Source organism: Delphinapterus leucas, chromosome 19 (assembly GCF_059928025.1).
Source record: "Delphinapterus leucas isolate spDelLeu-1000000601 "Yukka" chromosome 19, BTC_Dleu_Yukka2, whole genome shotgun sequence".
Taxonomy (NCBI): Eukaryota; Metazoa; Chordata; class Mammalia; order Artiodactyla; family Monodontidae; genus Delphinapterus; species Delphinapterus leucas.
The window spans coordinates 20,626,911-20,646,130 of record NC_143147.1 but is presented as its reverse complement, the minus strand read 5'-3'; the positions used below and the strand labels follow the sequence as shown (position 1 = coordinate 20,646,130).

Genomic DNA, 19,220 nt, shown 5'->3' with positions numbered 1-19,220 from the left:
AGGGAAACACCCCAGCCTCGGGGGTCGACATTGGCCCTCGCCTGAGACGCACCGGCTCCCCCGGCCATCCCCTCAGCCCTCAGCCCTTCCATGATTTGTGCACAATTCCCTTCCACCAAGTGTTTCTGCCTTGTCACGACTCAGTCTCACCAGGAGTCAGTGCTCCGTCTGCGCAACCCAGAGTTTGTACGTCTCTTCACCCCAAGGGGCTGAGTACCCACCGTGCCCCGCACAGACGCTTGCTGAAGGAATGAATGAATTCCTCGAGACCCGGGGCTGTGTGTCATGTGGTCCCGTTTTTTTTTTTTTTTTTTGCGGTACACAGGCCTCTCACTGCTGTGGTCTCGACCGTTGCGGAGCACAGGCTCCGGACGCGCAGGCTCAGCGGCCATGGCTCACGGGCCCAGCCACCCCGCGGCACGTGGGATCCTCCCGTACCGGGGCACGAACCCGTGTCCCCTGCATCGGCAGGCGGACTCTCAACCACTGCGCCACCAGGGAAGCCCATGTGGTCCCGTTTTGATCGTACGTTATTAGATTTGCTGGTCTTTAAAACCTCCCTCTCAGCTTCATTCTGAATAACCTGTCTCCACTCCTTTGCCCAAACTCTCGTCTGCAGCCATGGTGCAACCACTGACCCTCCTGTCACCCACCGTGCGTGCCCCCAGGGCCCGTCGAGACAGCTCAAATCTTTGCTTCCCACGTTTGCCTGGGAAAGAGGCAAAAACCCAGCATGGAGTCTCCATTTTTTTGTTTTTATTTTTTGCGGTACGCGGGCCTCTCACTGTTGCGGCCTCTCCCGTTGCGGAGCACAGGCTCCGGACGCGCAGGCTCAGCGGCCATGGCTCACGGGCCCAGCCGCTCCGCGGCATGTGGGATCTTCCCGGACCGGGACACGAACCCGTGTCCCCTGCATCGGCAGGCGGACTCTCAACCACTGCGCCACCAGGGAAGCCCTAGGCATGCCTTTTCAGTATGCGCTTATGAATGTTCATCTCGAGCTCCTTCCATTGCCTTTTTAACCCTCCTCTCTGCTCAGGATGCGGGGCTGACGGTAGCGAGTGGCAGGAGATGGAAGGCAGTGCTTTGGAAGCTAGTCCTGAAATCTGCAGTGCTGCCTTTCAGCTGGGAGAGGTGGCTGGGGGCTGCCCAGGACTGAGGTCTGCAGGTGGTCCCCACGTAGCATCAGCGGCTCATCTGGTGGGGAGCTGGGGAGGGTTCACTCAAAGGAGGCGGTGCAGCCTTCCAGAGACCGAGGTGAAGAGTGGCCCTGCGTGGGGTAGTACACCTGCCACCCGCAGCCAGGACACAGGAAGGCTGGCGTTTCCCTGGCATGGCACCAGTGTTGGAAGCACAGAGAGGCTTGTCTTCCTTCTGAAATTCTTCTCCGGGCGCCTCCTGGCTTCTGTCTCAGGCCAAGCAGCAGGTGGCCGGCATTCTTAAGGCTGTGCATCTTTGGGTGACTCAGTATTTGCAGTGGTCAGGGCTCAGGTCAGCATGCCCTGAGCCCTGCTGGCCCCCAGACTGTGTCCTAATGAACAGGAGGGCCCTGGCTGTGCCCTCTCCCACTTGAGGCTTGACCGAGTGTGGTGTTCTGGAAGGGGAGCCGGGGCCCAGGGAGCCAGCCCTGCCTTCACCTGAGCCCCTGGTGGAGAAGGAAGGCTTGGATGAATCTCTTGTCTGAGCAGAAACCTAGAGCTCAAACAGTGCAAGGTCCACATCCCAGCTCCTCGTGGTCAGGTTACTTAGCCTCAAGCCTCAGATCCTGAGTTGATAAAATAGGGACCGTAATACCCACTTCTTAGTGTGGTTATGAAAATTAAGTGAGATTCTACATAAAGCACCTACCTTGATGCCTGGTGTAGCACCAGGGCTCGAGAAAGTATATAAATATTTATAATATGTACATCAATATCTAAAGTATATAAATATTTTTAATGTGTACATCAATATCTAACGTACTAAAAGTCATTTGGCAGCAGAACCTGGGTTCCAGATACTGAGTCTGTCTATAGCAAGGAGGCCATGTCTAGCCCCTGCACTCCTGGCCCTCCAGGGCTGGTGATGCACCTCCAAGCCTGGCTGATGTCTTGGGGTTGAGCAGGACTGATCCTGTGATCAGAGGGGTCAGTGACCTGTGGACACCACCTGCGGAGGTGGAGGGGGGTGGAGGCAAGCCTGACTATCTACATTTGAGCCACACTCAACCAGCAAGTCCAGTCTCCCTCCCGTTTGTGCCTATGTCTTCGGCTTCTTTAATCCATCCTGACCCACAAAAATCCAGATAGGGTCAAAAAATGAAGTCGGGGCAAGTGATTTCCCAAAACATTTAGCATAGCCTTCCTTTAAATAGGAATTCTGCTTACCCATTTAAAATAGATTTCGACTTAGCACAATTCAATTTATGTTTTGGCCGGTCTCCTTCCAGATACTTTTCTGTGTATATATCTACTTCTAAATGGATATAGGCACATATACATATCTATATGGTAGAGAATCACACTAGGCTTACTGTTTATAACATGCTTTTTTAACTTAATTTATTGTGAACATTGCTCCATGTCAGTAAATACACAGTTCCGTCGTGATTGTTTTCATTCTTTCTGTTTACGTCGTCATTTTTTATTGCCGAGTACCTTTCTCCAAAACACAATCGGATTTTTTTCCTTGCTGAAGATTTGAGTTTTAGCATGGGGAGCACACTGGGTGGCGTGAAATGCACACTCATGGGCTGATTTCTTCACGTTGTTCGTGCCTGTGCTGTGATTGTCTGGACACAGCCATTTCTTTACCCTGCTTTCCTGGGGTGAGGGTCGGGGGCAGCCACTCCATGAGCATCATTGCTGCCAGGTTCCTAAGGAGAGACCGTCTCACTGACAAACTTCAGTCGGTGAAACTTGAAGCTCTTGGGCAAGTCCTTTTCCAGTTTCAGTCTTGAAGCTCTTGGGCAAGTCCTTTTCCAGATGAGTTTTGCTCATTCATCAAGTCCTCCGCTCGATGGAACCCTCGCTGAGGACAAAGGGCCGTGGCTTGTTCATCCTCATCATTCCTAGAGCAGCACCTTCCATCCAGTATTGAGTAAACGTTTGTTGACTTGAAGCACCAAATATTTTCAAATTAACCGTCTCCATTATTCATTTCTGCAGCACAGCGTATGTTTTTCGGGCCTCCTCGCGTGGAACATTTAAGCACAATTTTGTCTTTCTTTGGCTGGCTGAGTGTCGGGAACACTGCTTTCTGTGTGATGCATGAAGCAGCAGCAGCGAAGCCTCCAGGGCCTGTCACAGAGAGCGTGGCTGACTCCCGGGTACTAAGCGCTCTGGAGGGGTGCGAGCAGTTTCGTTCCCACCCCCGCGTGGGCCCCACACCTGCTCCCTTCTAGTCGGCGGCAGCTCAGGGACTCCGCCGTGGAGCGTGAAGGCTCCGCGTGGAATGAGTCAGGGGCTTGCGGTGAGGATGGGAAGGCCGGCCTGGGAGTGAGGTGCCCCAGCTCTGTGGTCTCCCGGACCTTGTCGTGCCTCTGACTCTGACCTATAGCGTGGGAAGGTGAAGGTGATGATGTTGGATAGAGAGGCGGGGTTCCAGGGAGTCTTGGGGTGACCAAAGTGGGCTAGGGTATGAGGATGCTCAGGAGGGCGCCCCCACAGACCTTGGAAAGAGTCTGAACACACAGGCAGCCTGCAGGATGTGCCCCTGGGGCGGCGGGCAGGCAGTGGCCACGTGGAGGGCGGGGCACACATCTCTGCCCCCACCCTTAGCAAAGTCATTTCCTCTGTGGCCAGCCCAGCCTGGATTCATGCCCCGCCCACTGAGAGTGAGGCCCACCGGGCAGCAGTCCCACCACCCCTGACACCCCACCCCAGAGGAGGCTCTTCCTTGTCTGGTCTCCCGTCACCTGACCAGTCAGCCTCACTCAGTGTGGACGGGGCACCCCCTGCCCCGCTGCTGCCCAGCGAGTGTTTCCTGTTTCTGTGCGTCTCTTCCCCCCAGCAGGTTGGCATATTCCAGGAGGGGCCACATCTTGCCTTCTCAGGTGTAATGTTAAAAGTAGCTCTCATTTGTTTATTCGTTTATTCCACAAAAATTCATCATGCCGGAAACAGGAAGGTGAACAGAAACAGACGCGGCCTCTGCCCTCTGGTTGTTGACAGCCTAGCAGGGGAAGTGACCGTAGTTACACAGCCACACAAATGAGGGTAAGTCTCAGTGGAGGAGAAGAGGCGAGAGCCTGTTAGGGAAGCTCCAACCGGGTTAAGACGGCAGAGAAGGCTTCCTTGAAGAAGCGGTGCTTTTGCTTTTGCTGAGGTCTGAAGGATGCATAGGCTCATGAGGAGAGCGTGTGGTCAAGTACATCCCAGACAGAGAGAGCAGCACATGCCAAGGTCCAGTGGCAGGAAAAGCAGATTGAGGACCAGGGACTGAAGTCAGGCCAACACGGCTGGGGCTTGAGATGGAGAACGAGGCAGTAGAGTAGGGGAGAGGGGTGCAAGCTGAGGTCACAAGGAGGTAGGTCTACCCTGAGCGGGCATCATGCGTCATGTGAAAGGGTGTGGTCTTCATCCAGAGGGCAACAGGAAGTCTCTGGAGGCTCCTAAGCTGGCAAGGACCGTAGACAGGACGTGATGAGATTTGCATCTTGAAAAGATCACACTGGCTTCCATGCTGGGAACCAGCTGGAGGTTGGCCAAGGTGGGGTGGGGCCATGGTGCAGGCCCCGGAGATGGCAGTATGGATAGGGAGGGTCTTGGAGGAGAGTGGACAGTTCTAGTGAGATTTAGAGTTCTTGGAGATGGATTATTTGGATGGGCAGGAGGGAGAGTGGGGATCAAGGATGATTCTGGGGTTTTGGCTTATATGACTGATGCGTGTGGCATCCTTCACTGAGGCAGCTGTGCAGGACTGTGGTCGCTGCCTGCTCCTTACCGTGTACCGTGCTGAGCACTTTCGTCAGTCATCTCCCTTGACCCTCCTAACTGTGACATGAGCCTGCCTGTTACCACCGTCTTCAGGACAAGAAAATGCAGCTCAGAGAAGGCTAGTAACAAGCCCAAGGTTGCATCTAAATGGCAGACGCTGCTCTCCCCTGCCCCAAAGCCTGTGTCCCGTGGGCTACACCCTGAGCCACCCCCTTTCGCCATGCATGTTCTGGGATGGGATGTACATTTGCAAAAGGAATGCATGGAGCATCTGAGTCAGGCCCAGAAGCTAGACTTGGTTTGTTTAACGCTCAGACACGGTTTGAGGCTGCAGGAAGCATGAGAGAGCCAAGCCCGGGAAGCCAGTGCTCACTCACCCGGGGCAATTCCGCTCAATGGAAACCCACTTGGCAGGGAAGCTGGTGGCCACCCCCAGGCCCGGCTGTCCTTGACACGACTGTGCAGTGTTCCCTTTACACTGAGTTGATGTTGTGGCCGGCTCACACTCTCTCTCACTGGCTTTTTTAAATACCACCTGCTTGATTTTCTTTATTGGAACCTGGAACAAAGACCAAGCCCATGAGGGGAAAAGGCTCGTTATTCTCTTCTTGGTTGAGATTTAATAGAACAGCAATTATGTATTATTTGAAGTGGGGCGTGTTATCTTTTTGCTGGCCCGGATTCCCCAGCTGGAGACGCTGGAGCTTGTAAAGACAGACCAAGAGATGGCCGGGACTGACCGGGGGTTCCACTAGTGATGGCTGGTAGCCTGAAAACAGGGCTGCCCGTGGGCCAGGGAGGGTATGCCCTGTCACGTCACCCCCAACTCCCTCCAGAGCCCCACAGGACAAGGGGAGGAGAGAACATTTGGGACATGCCATCCATCCCTCCCCCACCAGGACTGGGAGCTGACCCAACAGCCTTTGACCCTGCCTCTGGAAGGCGACTGGTCCACACGGCTCCTGCCCCCAGGCCAGATGGTTCCGTGTGCTGTGTTCTCTGGGTAGAAGACAGGACACAGCTTTCAGGCACTCTCTCCTAGCTTCTTTCCCTGCTGCCCAACAGCGTAGATGATCAGCCAGTCAGTCAGATGTTATTTATCGAGGGCTTGTGCACGCCCATCCTTCAAACCCTGCTTAAATGTCACTCCTCCAAGGCAGCCAGACATGCCCTTTGGCCTGGCAGGCAGGCCGACCTGGGATTGAGCGTTGGGTGCCTCACCGGGCCCCACCCTCGCAACACAGGGCCGTGCTCCACGCGGTGCTCAGCTCTCCTAAGGTCCAGAAGAGGGGAGCTTCCCAAATCCTGACTGTCGCTACCTAACTGTGGGACTGCGGGCAGCCTTCAACATCTCTGAGCCTCATTTCCTTCACCCGTATGATGGACATCATGACACCCACCTCCTTCACACTGTTTCCAGGGTGGCAGGGGCTGGTGTTCCATAATGGGAGGAACTGGTCTTCTCTCCCGATTCCCAGCAGCATCGTCTGATTCAGCAACCTTGGGAGGGGGTCAGGGCACACTGCGCGCTTGGAGGACGAGCCGTCACTGAACCGTACAAGCATGTAGAAAACACAAGAGGGAAATCTCCCCTCTCTGAGATGGCTCCACTGATTTTCCCATGTGTGCCATCTATACGGGATCATGGGAATGAGCAGGAAAAACAGCCCGCCGGCTTCAGCGCCTCCTCCCTCTCTTCACCCCAGGAAGGAGGGGCCCGTGTGTGTTTCTTTTTTTTTTGCGGTACGCGGGCCTCTCACTGCTGTGGCCTCTCCCGTTGCAGAGCACAGGCTCCGGACGTGCAGGCTCAGCGGCCATGGCTCACGGGCCCAGCCGCTCCGTGGCACGTGGGATCTTCCCGGACTGGGGCTCGAACCCGTGTCCCCTGCATCGGCAGGTGGACTCTCAACCACTGTGCCACCAGGGAAGCCCCCATGTGTGTTTCTTGAGTCCCATCTTATGGGCTTATGGGGGCCCCTGTCCTAGAGGTAGAAGGGTTGGGGTGAGCATTGGAAGGGGTAGCAAGAGGCAGTTCTAGTGGGGAAGGGAGAGTCTCCAGACTGGTGGCTCGGGGCTCCAGGGGGACAGGCTGCTGGCTCCCAGAGAGGCGGCACCCCAGCCTGGCACAGATCCCAAACCCAGGCCTGACACAGAAGTGGCCAGGCCCCTTCCCCCTCTGAGGGACGTGGGAGCTCAGAGGGGGAACAGCACAGCAGTGAGCAGTCCGGCAGCACCCAGGGGACCCTTCCCAGACGTACTGCGCCACCAAAGACCCCAAGCCTGGGACCTTCGCGAGAGCGGGGCCCAAACAGACTGGGATGGACTTTCCTGCCAACCCAGAGGGACAGGAGCTTGGAGCATGTTACAATTTATTTGGAGAAATAAAAGAAAAGTGACATTTCTTATACCTGCGGGTCTGATGGAAGCGAATGCATACCCCCCACGAATGTATCATAGCTTCCCTTCTGCCATGAGCTGATTCCTCACCTCCTGTGGCCCCGCTGCCCAATCAGGCGGTCACAACATGCTCTGAAAAGCCAAGTTGGTGACATTTCCCTCTCCGTGGAGAGGTGTGCTCCTTGCTCAGTTGGCAGCCTGCAGAAAAGGCCAAGCCGCAGATATAGCCTTCCCTCGACAGGAGAGAGGAGAGGAGAGAGCCCCAAGCCCCGCAGGGACCGGGCAGCTTCCACGCAGCGGCAGAAAGATGCATTGATTAGCTGGTGTGACTGTTCTCTGAGGAGGACACGCTGTCCCTGAATCAGACTCTACCTGGGTTAGCCCAGAAGAGGTCTCAGCCCCACCAAGTGCCCCTCTGCCTCCTGGTGCTTTTCATCTGGCTTTTTCCCACCAGGGCTTGTGGCTGTGCATCTCGGGGAAGCAAAATATGTACCGAGAAGTTATATGATCTTCAGCAACTCTGTAGAGGGAGAAACGCTGCAGAGACTAGGTTCTGGTGGCTCACGTGTCCGGGGGCAGTTATATAGCAGCTCTAGAGGCAGACCTGAGTCTGTTACTTACTTGCTGCGTGAACTTGAGCAATTCTCAAACTACTGCCTGTAAAATGGGCCTAATTCTTATATAATAGGGGTCCTGGGATCGTTAAATGAAGGGCCTTGGCATGAAGGAAGTGCCCAAGCGGTCACTGGTATTTGTCACCATATCATCGTCTTACCTTGTCAGGCACACAAGTGAATGTTTTGCATGGTTATATACAAATGTCTGTTTTCTTTGCTCCATGTTCTTTTTTTTTGTTGTTCCTGGTCTTCCCTTCCTTTCACTATTCCATGCTCTTTTTTTTTTTTTATGTTTTCTTTGTTGAAAAACATCATTTCCTGCCCACATTTCCAGGGACCCACACAGTCTGCTGTGTTAAGGCCGTATCGTATTCAGTTGTGTTTGCCTGTATCGGCCTCTGGTATTGGGCGTTTGGGTTGTTTCCAGTTCCTTGCTATTGAAAATGATGCAGCTGTGACTCTCAGCAAGCTTATTTGTTTTTGACGTGATCCCAACAGGTTGTACTTGTGAGGGTGAATTTCTATCACGGAGATCCTTGGATGGGCACACCTATTGTGCCCCAAAGCCAGCTACGGGTCTTAGATGATCTGTATCCTTTGGGTTATCGCCCTTTGGGGCCTGAAGCAAAAGCCATCCCCTCAGAAGGTGCCAGAGGGCTCCTTGTTTTCCCAGCCCCTCAGCTGAGGAGGAAGGAGCTGAGTGTTTACGTTCCCGTGTCCTCTCTCTTGTAGAAAGTCTGCACCAAATGCGGGATCGAGGCCTCCCCCGGCCAGAAGCGGCCCCTGTGGCTGTGTAAGATCTGCAGTGAGCAGAGAGAGGTAGGGTACCCGGGGCAGCGGGGTCTGGGGGGGGGCCTGGGCGGGGCCGGGGCGTGCACGAATTCAGGGAAGTTCATGGTTGGTCACGGAGAGGGGCTTCTCAGAAGGCCAAGGAGGGCCTACCAGGGGCAGCCCGGGACGAGGGTGGGGAGGGTAGCCGGCTGGCTTGCCCGTTCCCCGGTGCAGAGGGGGCAATGGCCCCTGGTTCTGCTCTGCCTGGGGTCCGTGGTTTCAGTGGGGAGCCCCTCGCACTGCGTATAGGTCGCAGGTGGCATTTCATGGGCGTCTATTATTATCGTAACAGAAATGGCTGTCCCGGGTTGAAGGTTTACTCTGCGCGTGGCACCGTGCTGAGTTCTTTACGCGAATGAATTCATGTCATCCTTATGCAGCCCCACAGGCCAGTGCTGTTATTATCCCCTTTTAATGATGGGGAAGTGGAGACGCAGGAGGTTAAGTATCTTGTGGGCACCGAGCTAGTTAGTGGGTCTGACCGTGGTCTAGCCGTGGTCTCCTGTGATGACGCCGCCCCCAAAGTCCCTTCTGGCTCTAAATTTCTATCATCCTACTTCTGATCCCATTTGAAGGGAAGAAATCAAGGCTCAGCAAGGACTCTGAGGCAGTATCAGATGGGGGGCTCGAACCTACGTCTCCCAACCCCAAACCCAGGGCTTTCCTCACTGTGCCAGGATCAGGAATGGGGCTAAAACAGTGGAGGACCTTGTCAGGCAGCTCCTGGGGAAGGCCATGGGCCAGGGATCTCAGGAACAGAAGGGGTCGGGTAGAGGGAAGATGCCCCAGGTTTTCGAGATGTGGATTTATTTTTTTAACTTACCTGCTTGGTGATTAATATGCGTCTTTCATCTGAGGATCCATAAAATGTCTCTAGTTAGAGAAAATCCTCAGCCATGATATCCTTGAATATTGCTGCCCTGCCATTCCAAGTCTCCCCTCCTGGAAACCCTGTGGGATACAGTTCTGAGCCTCTCCATCCATTCTCCACAGCTCCCAACGGTGCTTTCTCATTTTTTTTCTTTACCTTTCTGAGATACTTTCCTCAGTACTGCTTTCCAGCTCGCTAAATCTTTGAGACTCTTTGTTGGTTGTCTCTGTCAGCAACAGCTTTCCTCGGGTGTTTTGGACTTGGGGTTTGTCTGCTCATCTTGAGTGGGAGTCCGTCTCTCTCTCTCTTTCTCTCCTTGCTCATCACCTCCACCCAGCTCTCCTTGCCGAGTGATTTCAAGTTGCCTCCACCCAGGTCCTGGGTCCCCCGGCGCAGGGCCAGCTGTCTTGGGTTAGTGATGAGCTGCATGTTCACAGCGATCATGGGATTATTCCTGGAGCCAGTCGTCAAAGCCATAGGCAGTCTGGCCAGGCCCTGGCTACGTGTGTGCTTCTCCCGGCCTCTATCACTATTCACATTCACAGGTAAGCTTTAGTCTTAGGAGGGTGGGGAAATGGTACCCCTGGTTTTTTCAGCTTCCTGCCTCAGATGGAAAGTGCTTTCACCAGCCCCCATTTCAGGGACTGGTCCCCCACCTCCCGTGGGAGACTTTTAGTCCCTGTACCCTTGGAAAACCAACCTTCCAGCTCCCTCCACCTGCTTCTGGGTTCTGAGTCAGCAGGCTGTGCCTTCAGCCCCTCAAAATAGTAAATATTTGGAGCTTTTGATCCATCGAGATATATATCTTACTTCTGAGAATAGCTGAGCTTCCTTGCTGGAATCTTTTCATGGGTCACTGCCGTGTCTTTGGAACAGGGAAGATAGTAGGCAGGGCCTCCAAGTGTGAACTAACATTCTAGTCTGTCTTGCCCAGAGGTCCCTGATGTCTCATCCTGAAATGGAGACGATAATACCTGTTTCATGGAGATACCTTGAAAATTCAGCAACATCATTACAGTAGACAAAGCGTCCAGCCTAGAATAGGCGCTCCATCAATATTAGAAGCCTGCCTCTCTTACCCAGCTGGAACTTCCCCCTCTGAACTTGAGGTCCTTCTGGGCTTCAAGGGGTCCCTTCTAAGATGCAGGCATCCACGAGAGAGGAAAATTCCCTAAAATACTATCTTGTAGGAGATTCCTGAGCAGGATGGCAAGACGCGGCTGAGCTGTGGGGAGGATGGAGATGAAGGAATTGTCAAAGAAAAGGAGGGCGATGAGAGGAAATACAAAGTTAGCAAATGTCGGGCTTCCCTGGTGGCGCAGTGGTTGAGAGTCCGCCTGCCGATGCAGGGGACACGGGTTCGTGCCCCGGTCCGGGAAGATCCCACATGCCGCTGAGCGGCTGGGCCCGTGAGCCATGGCCGCTGAGCCTGCGCGTCCGGAGCCTGTGCTCCGCAACAGGAGAGGCCACAACAGTGAGAGGCCCGCGTGCCACACAAAAAAAAAAAATTTAGCAGATGTAATAATTTAGTGGAGGGCTTGGGTGGGGGTCAGCTGGCCCCGTCCAGCCCCACCGTGAGTTACCCTCACGCTCATTAATAGCCCTGAGCTACGGCAGGCAGCGTCCATCACCAGCCCGTCCTAATCTCCGAGCGCTCCGATGCCCAGAAAAGTCTGAAATAGCTTAGGACGAATTTTCTTATCTTTCCTTAAGTAAAGGATGTGAGGCTGTGCACTATGCGATCGGTTTGTCCTTGAATTTCTAGAGGCTGATAAAACTGGGCAAGATCAAGGATGCTGTATTCCCTCTGCAGGACCAGGCAGACTGTGGACGCTTAGGAGGTGTGGACGGGCCCTGAAAGTATGTGTGTCTGTCTGGGTGCCTGTGGATACCATACCCAAGCGCTGCATTTTCCTGCCTGCTTTTGGGGTGGGAGAGTGCCAGGGAAATTGGTTTCCTAATGCCTTTTTTTTTTTTTTCCCCGTAGAAAAATATCTAATCGCAACAAAGAGATAGCTAAATAGAGCGTTTGAAATGTCATTTTAAGTGCCACGTAGAGCTGGTTCTGAGTCTGTGATAAAAATGTGGAGTTCTGTCGTGCAGCAAAAACCAGGTCCTGATGGAAGATCTTGCCTTTTCTGATGGAAACTCTCATATTACTGTGCCCAAACACGCTTATCTCTTTTTCCATTTGACTCTTCTCTGCTGTCATCTTTGGCTGTAATTATAAGTCTTTTTTTCTGGAGTGAGTCGAATGTTGGTTACACGTCCCTGGGACCATCAGGTTGGCATTGCTGCCTGTTTTGTGCACTTCGGTGACGCAGTCGTGTCCGCTTCAGCCCCTCTGCTCTTGAGGAGCTTACAGTCTCACGCATTTAGTTGTTCGGGCATTCAATGCTTATTTACTGGGCATCTTCTATGCACCAGGCAAAAGAACTCTTCTCATGGGAGATGGAGACCACAAACGCAATAAAGGAAGTTCTGCCATGTCACAGATGGTGAAAAAGTACTTGGTAAAGGGGACGGGGTGATGGGAACATAGGGGTAGCTGCTGTTTTATACAGGGGTCAGGAAAGGGCTCACTGATAAAATGTCATTTGAGCTGAGGTGTGGAACACACTATGTGGCTGCGTGGACAGAAAGCGTTCCAAGTAAAGGGCACTGCAAGTGTAAAGGCCCTGAGGCAGGTGTGTCCTTAGTAGGTTTGAGGAACAGCAAGTAGAACAGTGTGACTGGAGCAAAGTCAGGTTCAGGAGAGGAGGTCAGAGACGTGGCCGGGGGTCGATCATGTTGGTCCTTGTAGATCCTTGGAAGGACTTTGACTTTTACTCTGAGTGAAATGGGGAGCCCTCGAAGGTCTGAAGTAGAGGAGAAGTGTGACCTGAATCCTCCCCCAATTTTTTTTTTTAAGTTCTCTTTTATTATCAATTAGAAGGTCTTTAGGATTCCCTGGCGTGTTTTTTTGTGTTTTTTTTGTTTGTTTTTTTGTGCGAGGGCTTTCTCTAATTGTGGCAAGCGGAGGCCACTCTTCATCGCGATGCGCGGGCCTCTCACTATCGCGGCCTCTCTTGTTGCGGAGCACAGGCTTCAGACATGCAGGCTCAGTAGTTGTGGCTCACGGGCCCAGTTGCTCCGTGGTATGTGGGATCTTCCCAGACCAGGGCTCGAACCCGTGTCCCCTGCATCGGCAGGCGGACTCTCAACCACTGCGCCACCAGGGAAGTCCCCCCCCAATTTTTAAAGGATATTCTGGCTACTGTGTTGAGTATAAATTATAGACTATAATGTCAGAGTTAGTACCATGATATTTCGTCTTTCTTATTTAATATTACCCCAGATATTTAAGTTCTTGACTGTTGTTACCCGCAGAAGTTTTCATTTTTTTAAATATTTTATACATTTAACTCTTTTCTGATTATAAAATTAATATGGATCATTGACATTCACAATGTATAGAAAGCATAAAGAAATATACACCCTCCCAAAATCCATGATCTTACCATCCACACACAATCACTGTTAACATTTTGGCATAATTACTTTCTATCTTTTTTCTGTGTCTTTTTTCTTTATATTGTTGAACCTCTGTTTTAAAATTAACATTTTGTCGTAAGCAGTTCTCAGTGTAATCAATAACTCTTTGTAAACATTCTGTCATATGGATATTCTGCTCATTTAAGCCATCTGAGTTATTTCCTTTTTTCCTTCTCATTGCTAATTGCTTTATATATCTGTGTACATAGCTCCTTGCCTACATTTGAGATTATGTCCTCAGAATGGATACTTAGAAGGGAAAACTAAACACGAGTGTTTATAGACCCTCATTACCTATACACCCTTGAGTTATTGCTTTTGACTTATAATTAACTGGCTATGTGATCTTAAATAATGACATGTGGACAGTGTATTTTCTGAGTCTTTTGCTATCTGGTAATAGCTGTTGCCTTTATACAAAAAAAGACAGTGACTTGACTAATAATGCAATTGATCATCATCTTTCCCACTCAAAATTCTGTGAGTTTGGCTTCTGTTGTCTAACCGACCACACGTGAAAAGAACCACCATGAGGGAGAGTAGGCAAATGTAACAACTAGGAGAATCAGTGCCCAGGGAACTAGAGATAATAGTGAAACTGTGAAAGAAATATAAGTAAGTTTTTTTTTTTTTGGCCTCACTGCACGGCATGTGGGATCTTAGCTCCCCGACCAGGGATCGAGCCCGTGCCCCCTGCTGTGGAAGCACGGAGTCCTAACCACTGGACTTCCAGGAAAGTCCAAATAAGTTTTTAAATTAAGTAAAAGAGATAAGAGAAGCAATAGAAGCCAAACTGAACAAATAGGACATTTGAAAAAAGAATGAGCAAATTTGAAAAAAGAACCAAATGAACCATTTTCATTTCTAAAGATGAAAAATGTTATTAAGGAATTCACAAACTCAATCAAATGATACTTCAGTAATTTTTTAGAGCAGTAAACCTTGTCATTCCCATTAACAGACACAGATGTTTCCTTATCATTTGCTTCTTATTCATTGTTTTTTATTTTTGATCCCTGGTTGGCACTCCCAACAGCTTGGAGTCCCCGGCCCCTGATATCCACTGTACTGACTGCCACGAATATGATGTTTTTGTGACCACACGAAACCACAGTCTTTACCTAATTAAACCAGCTGCTTATATAAGTGTTCGGCCCCCCAGCTCCCTGTCCCACCTCATTTCTATTCCCTCTGTGGATGGGCACGTTCTTTGGTCACTTTCCTGGTTTCCTTGTCGGCAAATTAATAAACTCTGATACAAGTTCAAGATTTAAAGACACAGAAAAGGGAATAAGGGACTTCCCTGGCAGTCCAGTGGTTAAGACTTCGCCTTCCAACGCAGGGGGTGCAGGTTCAATCCCACATGCCTCATGGCCAAAAAACCAAAACATAAAACAGAAGCAAGATTGTAACAAATTCAATAAAAGACTTTAAAAATGATCCACGTCAAAAAAAAAATCTAAAAAAAAAAAAAGAAAGAAAGAAAGAAAAGGGAATGAGACATCCCTCAGTGGACTGGTTAAATAGCACATCAGGCACACCTGCAGAACCCCAGGGAAGGACCTTGTGAACCAGAAGACAGTTTCCAGGATGCAGTGTAGGCAACAAGCAGGTGTAGCCCGTGAAGTCAAAACTGAGAACAGGAGAAGGCGGGCTGACCAGATCTGATGCTCAGCGTAAAGTAGTTTTGAAGGCGAGAACAGAGACGTGGGGGAGAAGTCTGAAGCCAGGCGTATGCTTTTATTCCCTTTTAAATAACCTGGTAGTATTATTTATGCCTATATTTGGAAGTTAGTAATGTCATCTGGATATGCCTGGGTCATTTTCACTGATTTCTTTTTCTAGGACAAACATAGTTGGACCTTCCATTCAGAAAAGCTTTTCAATTATGTTTTTGCTTATTGCTTTGTTCCTGAACTAGTCTGGTCTCTTCTTGGGAGCACTTGTAATTTGAAGAGTGCATTGCCATTCTCTGCCTTGTGTATTTATCATCTTCTACCAAGTCATTTTCAAGTTCTCTTCATTTTTCCCTCCATTCCGAAAACTCTTAAAACTTTTCTTCCACGTCACTGATTCCTTTTTTTTTTTTTTTTTTTCACTGATTCCTTTTTTCTTTTTTGGTCTGACTTTGGTGGCTTCTTGTGTTTGGTCTTGGTGGTTGCACATGTGCCTTTATCCCCCTCCTGATGCTGTGAGAGCTGCAGGCCCAGGGTTTACCAGAAGCAGCTCAAGCACTGCTCACAGCCCCTTTCCTTTGTCTGGGATTCTGCTCCACGGAGGAGATACCCCGATTCTCCTGGGACCTGGCCCTCTGGCCATCAGGACTAGGGAGGGGGCTTCCCTGGTGGCGCAGTGGTTGAGAGTCTGCCTGCCGATGCAGGGGACACGGGTTCGTGCCCCGGTCCGGGAGGATCCCACATGCCGCAGAGCGGCTGGGCCCGTGAGCCGTGGCTGCTGGGCTTGCGCGTCCGGAGCCTTTGCTCCGCGGTGGGAGAAGCCACAGCGGTGAGAGGCCCACGTACCGCAAAAAAAAAAAAAAAAAAACAGAACTAGGGAGGACTTGGAAATCTGCAGCCCCTAGTTTGGCTCTCCCCCCTCTCCCCACTCTCCCACGATTGAGCTTTACTTAAGAAAACACACCTTCCCAGATGCAGTTCACTGTTGCCAGCTCCTTCCCACACCTACCTGGTTGTTTGCTGGGAGTCTATCTCCCATCCATAAAGACAGAATTAGAGGAGGGAGGACAGCCCCTGAGCACCACCAGAAACCCGTAGTCGTGCCACGCCAGGAAGGCTGCCCAGGGACAGCCCTGACCCTGCGCCCTGATCCCTGCTAGGCAGGCAAGGGTGGGTGGACCGGTGACACCCGTCTCATCCATCCCACTCGCCTGTCTTCAGAGGGGAGACTGACTGTAGGTGAAATGTCAGATCCCTCCTGTGCTGGTGTTCGCACGCCCTTTATTCACGAGCTTTCTTGGGTGTGTTAGTGCGAGCTTGGGAAGGACCTCGTGGGGGCTTCTAAACACATGATGTTGCAAAGCCAGAAATTCACGTCATTGATTGTTTAGCCTTTAATCCGATTCATTTAAAAAAAAAAAAAAAGAGTGACTCACTCAAAGTTATACTGTAATCAGGGGGAAAGTTAATTGGAATCCAGATTCCCCAGGATTCTAGAAACCATTCCTGCAGCCCCTAAAATGTACCTTTGGAGCAGGAGGGCTTCTTCGAGGATGCAGGCATTCTCTGAGGCGGATGAGCTAGAAAGGGGAGGAGGCCAATTTGTAAGTGATTGGAAGCTGATTAACGCAATGAGAGCGTTCTTCTCCGCCCAGCGTCCGCTGTGCCTTCCCTGTTTCACCCAGCATCCTGATTATAGCTCACTGGAGACCGGGCTGCACCAACACTTACTGTGTCTCCTGCAGTGCTTTTCATATAAAAGGTGTTCGGGAGAGGTTTGCTGATTGAAAGAGACATTTGCAAAAGAGGAAAGCGGGTTCCTTGTTTAGATCACTTTAGAACCTTTTCCCGGCAGGGGACTTTTGACTTCCCTGTAGTCTTATCACAGATGGCCCTGGCTGGGGTCCCACGGTGCCCATTGATGCTAGGTCTGTATTCCTGCTTCCAGCCCCTCTCTCCTTGTTGCTTCTTGATTGACTGAAAGGGGAATTTGTGGAGTAGGAAAGTGGCTTCACATGGTGATTTTTAAATCATCTCAACCCCTGCCCCCCCCCCCAGGGCTGGTGGGTAACTAGTAGCCCAGTTAGGGCCCCTGAGGAGGGTCCACCTTGGCACAAGCCTGCAGGAGGTTGGGAGAATCAGGGGCCCCCTCGCTCCCAGCTGGAGCCCGTGGGAAGCAGCCATCCAGCCGCACCCAGCATCCTCGTGGCACTTGGCTCCCAGGAGGGCAGCCCGTGCTTACCGCAAGCTGCCATCTGCTTCCCCGCTCTGGTTCTCTTCTGGTCCTTCTGTTACTTGCAGTTTGGATTTTTGCTACAAACAGCTTTGCCAGAGGGTCGCCTCCGGAGGCCCGGGAGTGCGCTCAGGCGTGGGTGGCTGGTGCACGGGTGGCTGCCTGAGCACCCCGCCATCTGTGTCTGGCTCGCTCCGGGCTGCTGCCACTGCGGCCCCAGGGGATCCGGATGGTCACACTTCCTCAGTGTGTTGGCCACCGCCCACGTGCCCTGCTTTGCCAAGTGGAGCGGCTCTCAGCGCAGGCTCCTGGCCTCCCACACAGGCGGAAGCAGCAGGAGGAGGAGGGCCCTGGGGCCCAGCAGCCCCCCTTCCTCCTGTGGGGAGGCAGAGTGGTCTCCCACCCCTCCCTGCCCCTTATTTGGGGTGCCTACCTGAGCCTGTGTCCATGCGCTGGAGAAAGAACTTTCCTCTCTCAGGTGCTGCCTCATCCAAGAGGGAACTGACTTTATCACCGTTGCACTCCAGTCCGCTGAGCCTGGTGTCCTGGCTGGGGAGTCCAGTCTGGCTCTGAGTAGCAGGCATTAACTCAGCACCCACTGTGGGCCGGTCAGTATCTCGCGTCATCCTCACTGGAGCCCAGTGAGGTATTCACTCTTGCCTTCGTGTCGCTTGCCCAAAGACACCAGGTAGTAATTGACGGAGCAGGGGTTGAAGCCAGGTGTGTCTACCTCCAAAACTCCTTCTGACAACTCTACTGTCTATTCATGCATTCATTCATTTATTCATTCATTCATGTAATAGTCATTGAGTATTTACTATGGGCTGGGCACTGTCTTAGGCCCTTGGAAAGTAGTGATGAACAAATCAGCCAAATATCTCTGCCTTGAGTTTACATTTTAGCAGGGACCAGGGGAGGAGAGAAGCAACAGACAGTAAACATAACTGTTGCAGGAAGGGGGACCCCTTCCAGGGCCCAAGAGTGGGCTCTTGTCTAACACTTGGAAATGAATTGTCCGAGGAGACATACACGTGCTGACAATGCAAGAGACTTTATTGGGAAGGGGCGCCCAGGCAGAGAGCAGCAGGTTAAGGGAACCCAGGAGAACCGCTCTGCCATGTGGCTCGCAGACTCGGGTTTTATGGCAATGGGGTTAGTTTCCGGGCTGTCTCTGGCCACTCGTTCTGACTCAGGGTCTTTCCTGGTGGCGCTCGCATCACTCAGCCAAGATGGATTCCAGCAAGGAGGATTCTGGGAGGTTGGTAGGACATACGGGCGGGCGTCTCCTCTCTCCTTTTGACCTTTCCTGAATTCTTCCGGTTGGTGGTAGCTTGTTAGTTCCCCGTTCCTTACCAGGACCTCCTTTTGTTAAGATAACTCATACAAATGGCTACGATCTTGCCTGGCCAGGGTGGGCAGTTTCAGTCAGTGGTTCCCCTAACATAACCAAACTAATAAATGAGCAAATTATACAGTGTATTAGATGTTCAGTAGAACAGAGCTAAGAGATCAGGAGTGTGGGGTGCAGGGTGGGGAGGGAGGTAGCCGTGTTGAAAGTAGACCAGCCACCATGTCACACCCATTAGGATGGCTAATATTTAAAAAGCAGAAAATAGCAAGTGTTGGTGAGGATGTGGAGAAATTTGAACCCTTGTGCGTTGATGGTGGGAAAGTACAATAGCGCAGCCACTACGGAACACAGTATGACAGCTCCTCAAAAAATTAATGATCTAGCAATTCTACTTCCGGGTATATACAGTGTTCCTTACAGCATTATTCACCTGCCATTATTCATCTACCATTGGATGAATGGATAAACAAAATGTGGTCTATGCCTGTTATTATTCATATTATTCAGCCTTAAAAAGGAATGGAGGGCTTCCCTGGTGGCACAGTGGTTGAGAGTCCGCCTGCCGATGCAGGGGACACAGGTTCGTGCCCAGGTCCGGGAAGATCCCACATGCCGCGGAGCGGCTGGGCCCGTGAGCCATGGCCGCTGAGCCTGCGCGTCTGGAGCTTGTGCTCCGCAACGGGATGCCACAACAGTGAGAGGCCCGCGTACTGCAAAAAAAAAAAAAAGAAAGAAAAAAGAAATGGAATTCTGACACATGATACAACATGGAAGAACCTTAAGGATATTATGCT

The 19,220-nt window shown here is 51.6% G+C and overlaps 1 protein-coding gene across 1 annotated transcript in view; it reads left to right on the top strand.

Moving 5' to 3' along the window:
* The window catches only part of RPH3AL (rabphilin 3A like (without C2 domains)), a 125,486-nt gene that overhangs the window by 55,740 nt on the left and 50,526 nt on the right, over window positions 1–19,220 (top strand). The window contains 1 exon segment of the mRNA XM_089900650.1: window positions 8,663–8,749. Within this exon segment, the coding sequence (XP_089756776.1) occupies window positions 8,663–8,749 (87 nt within the window).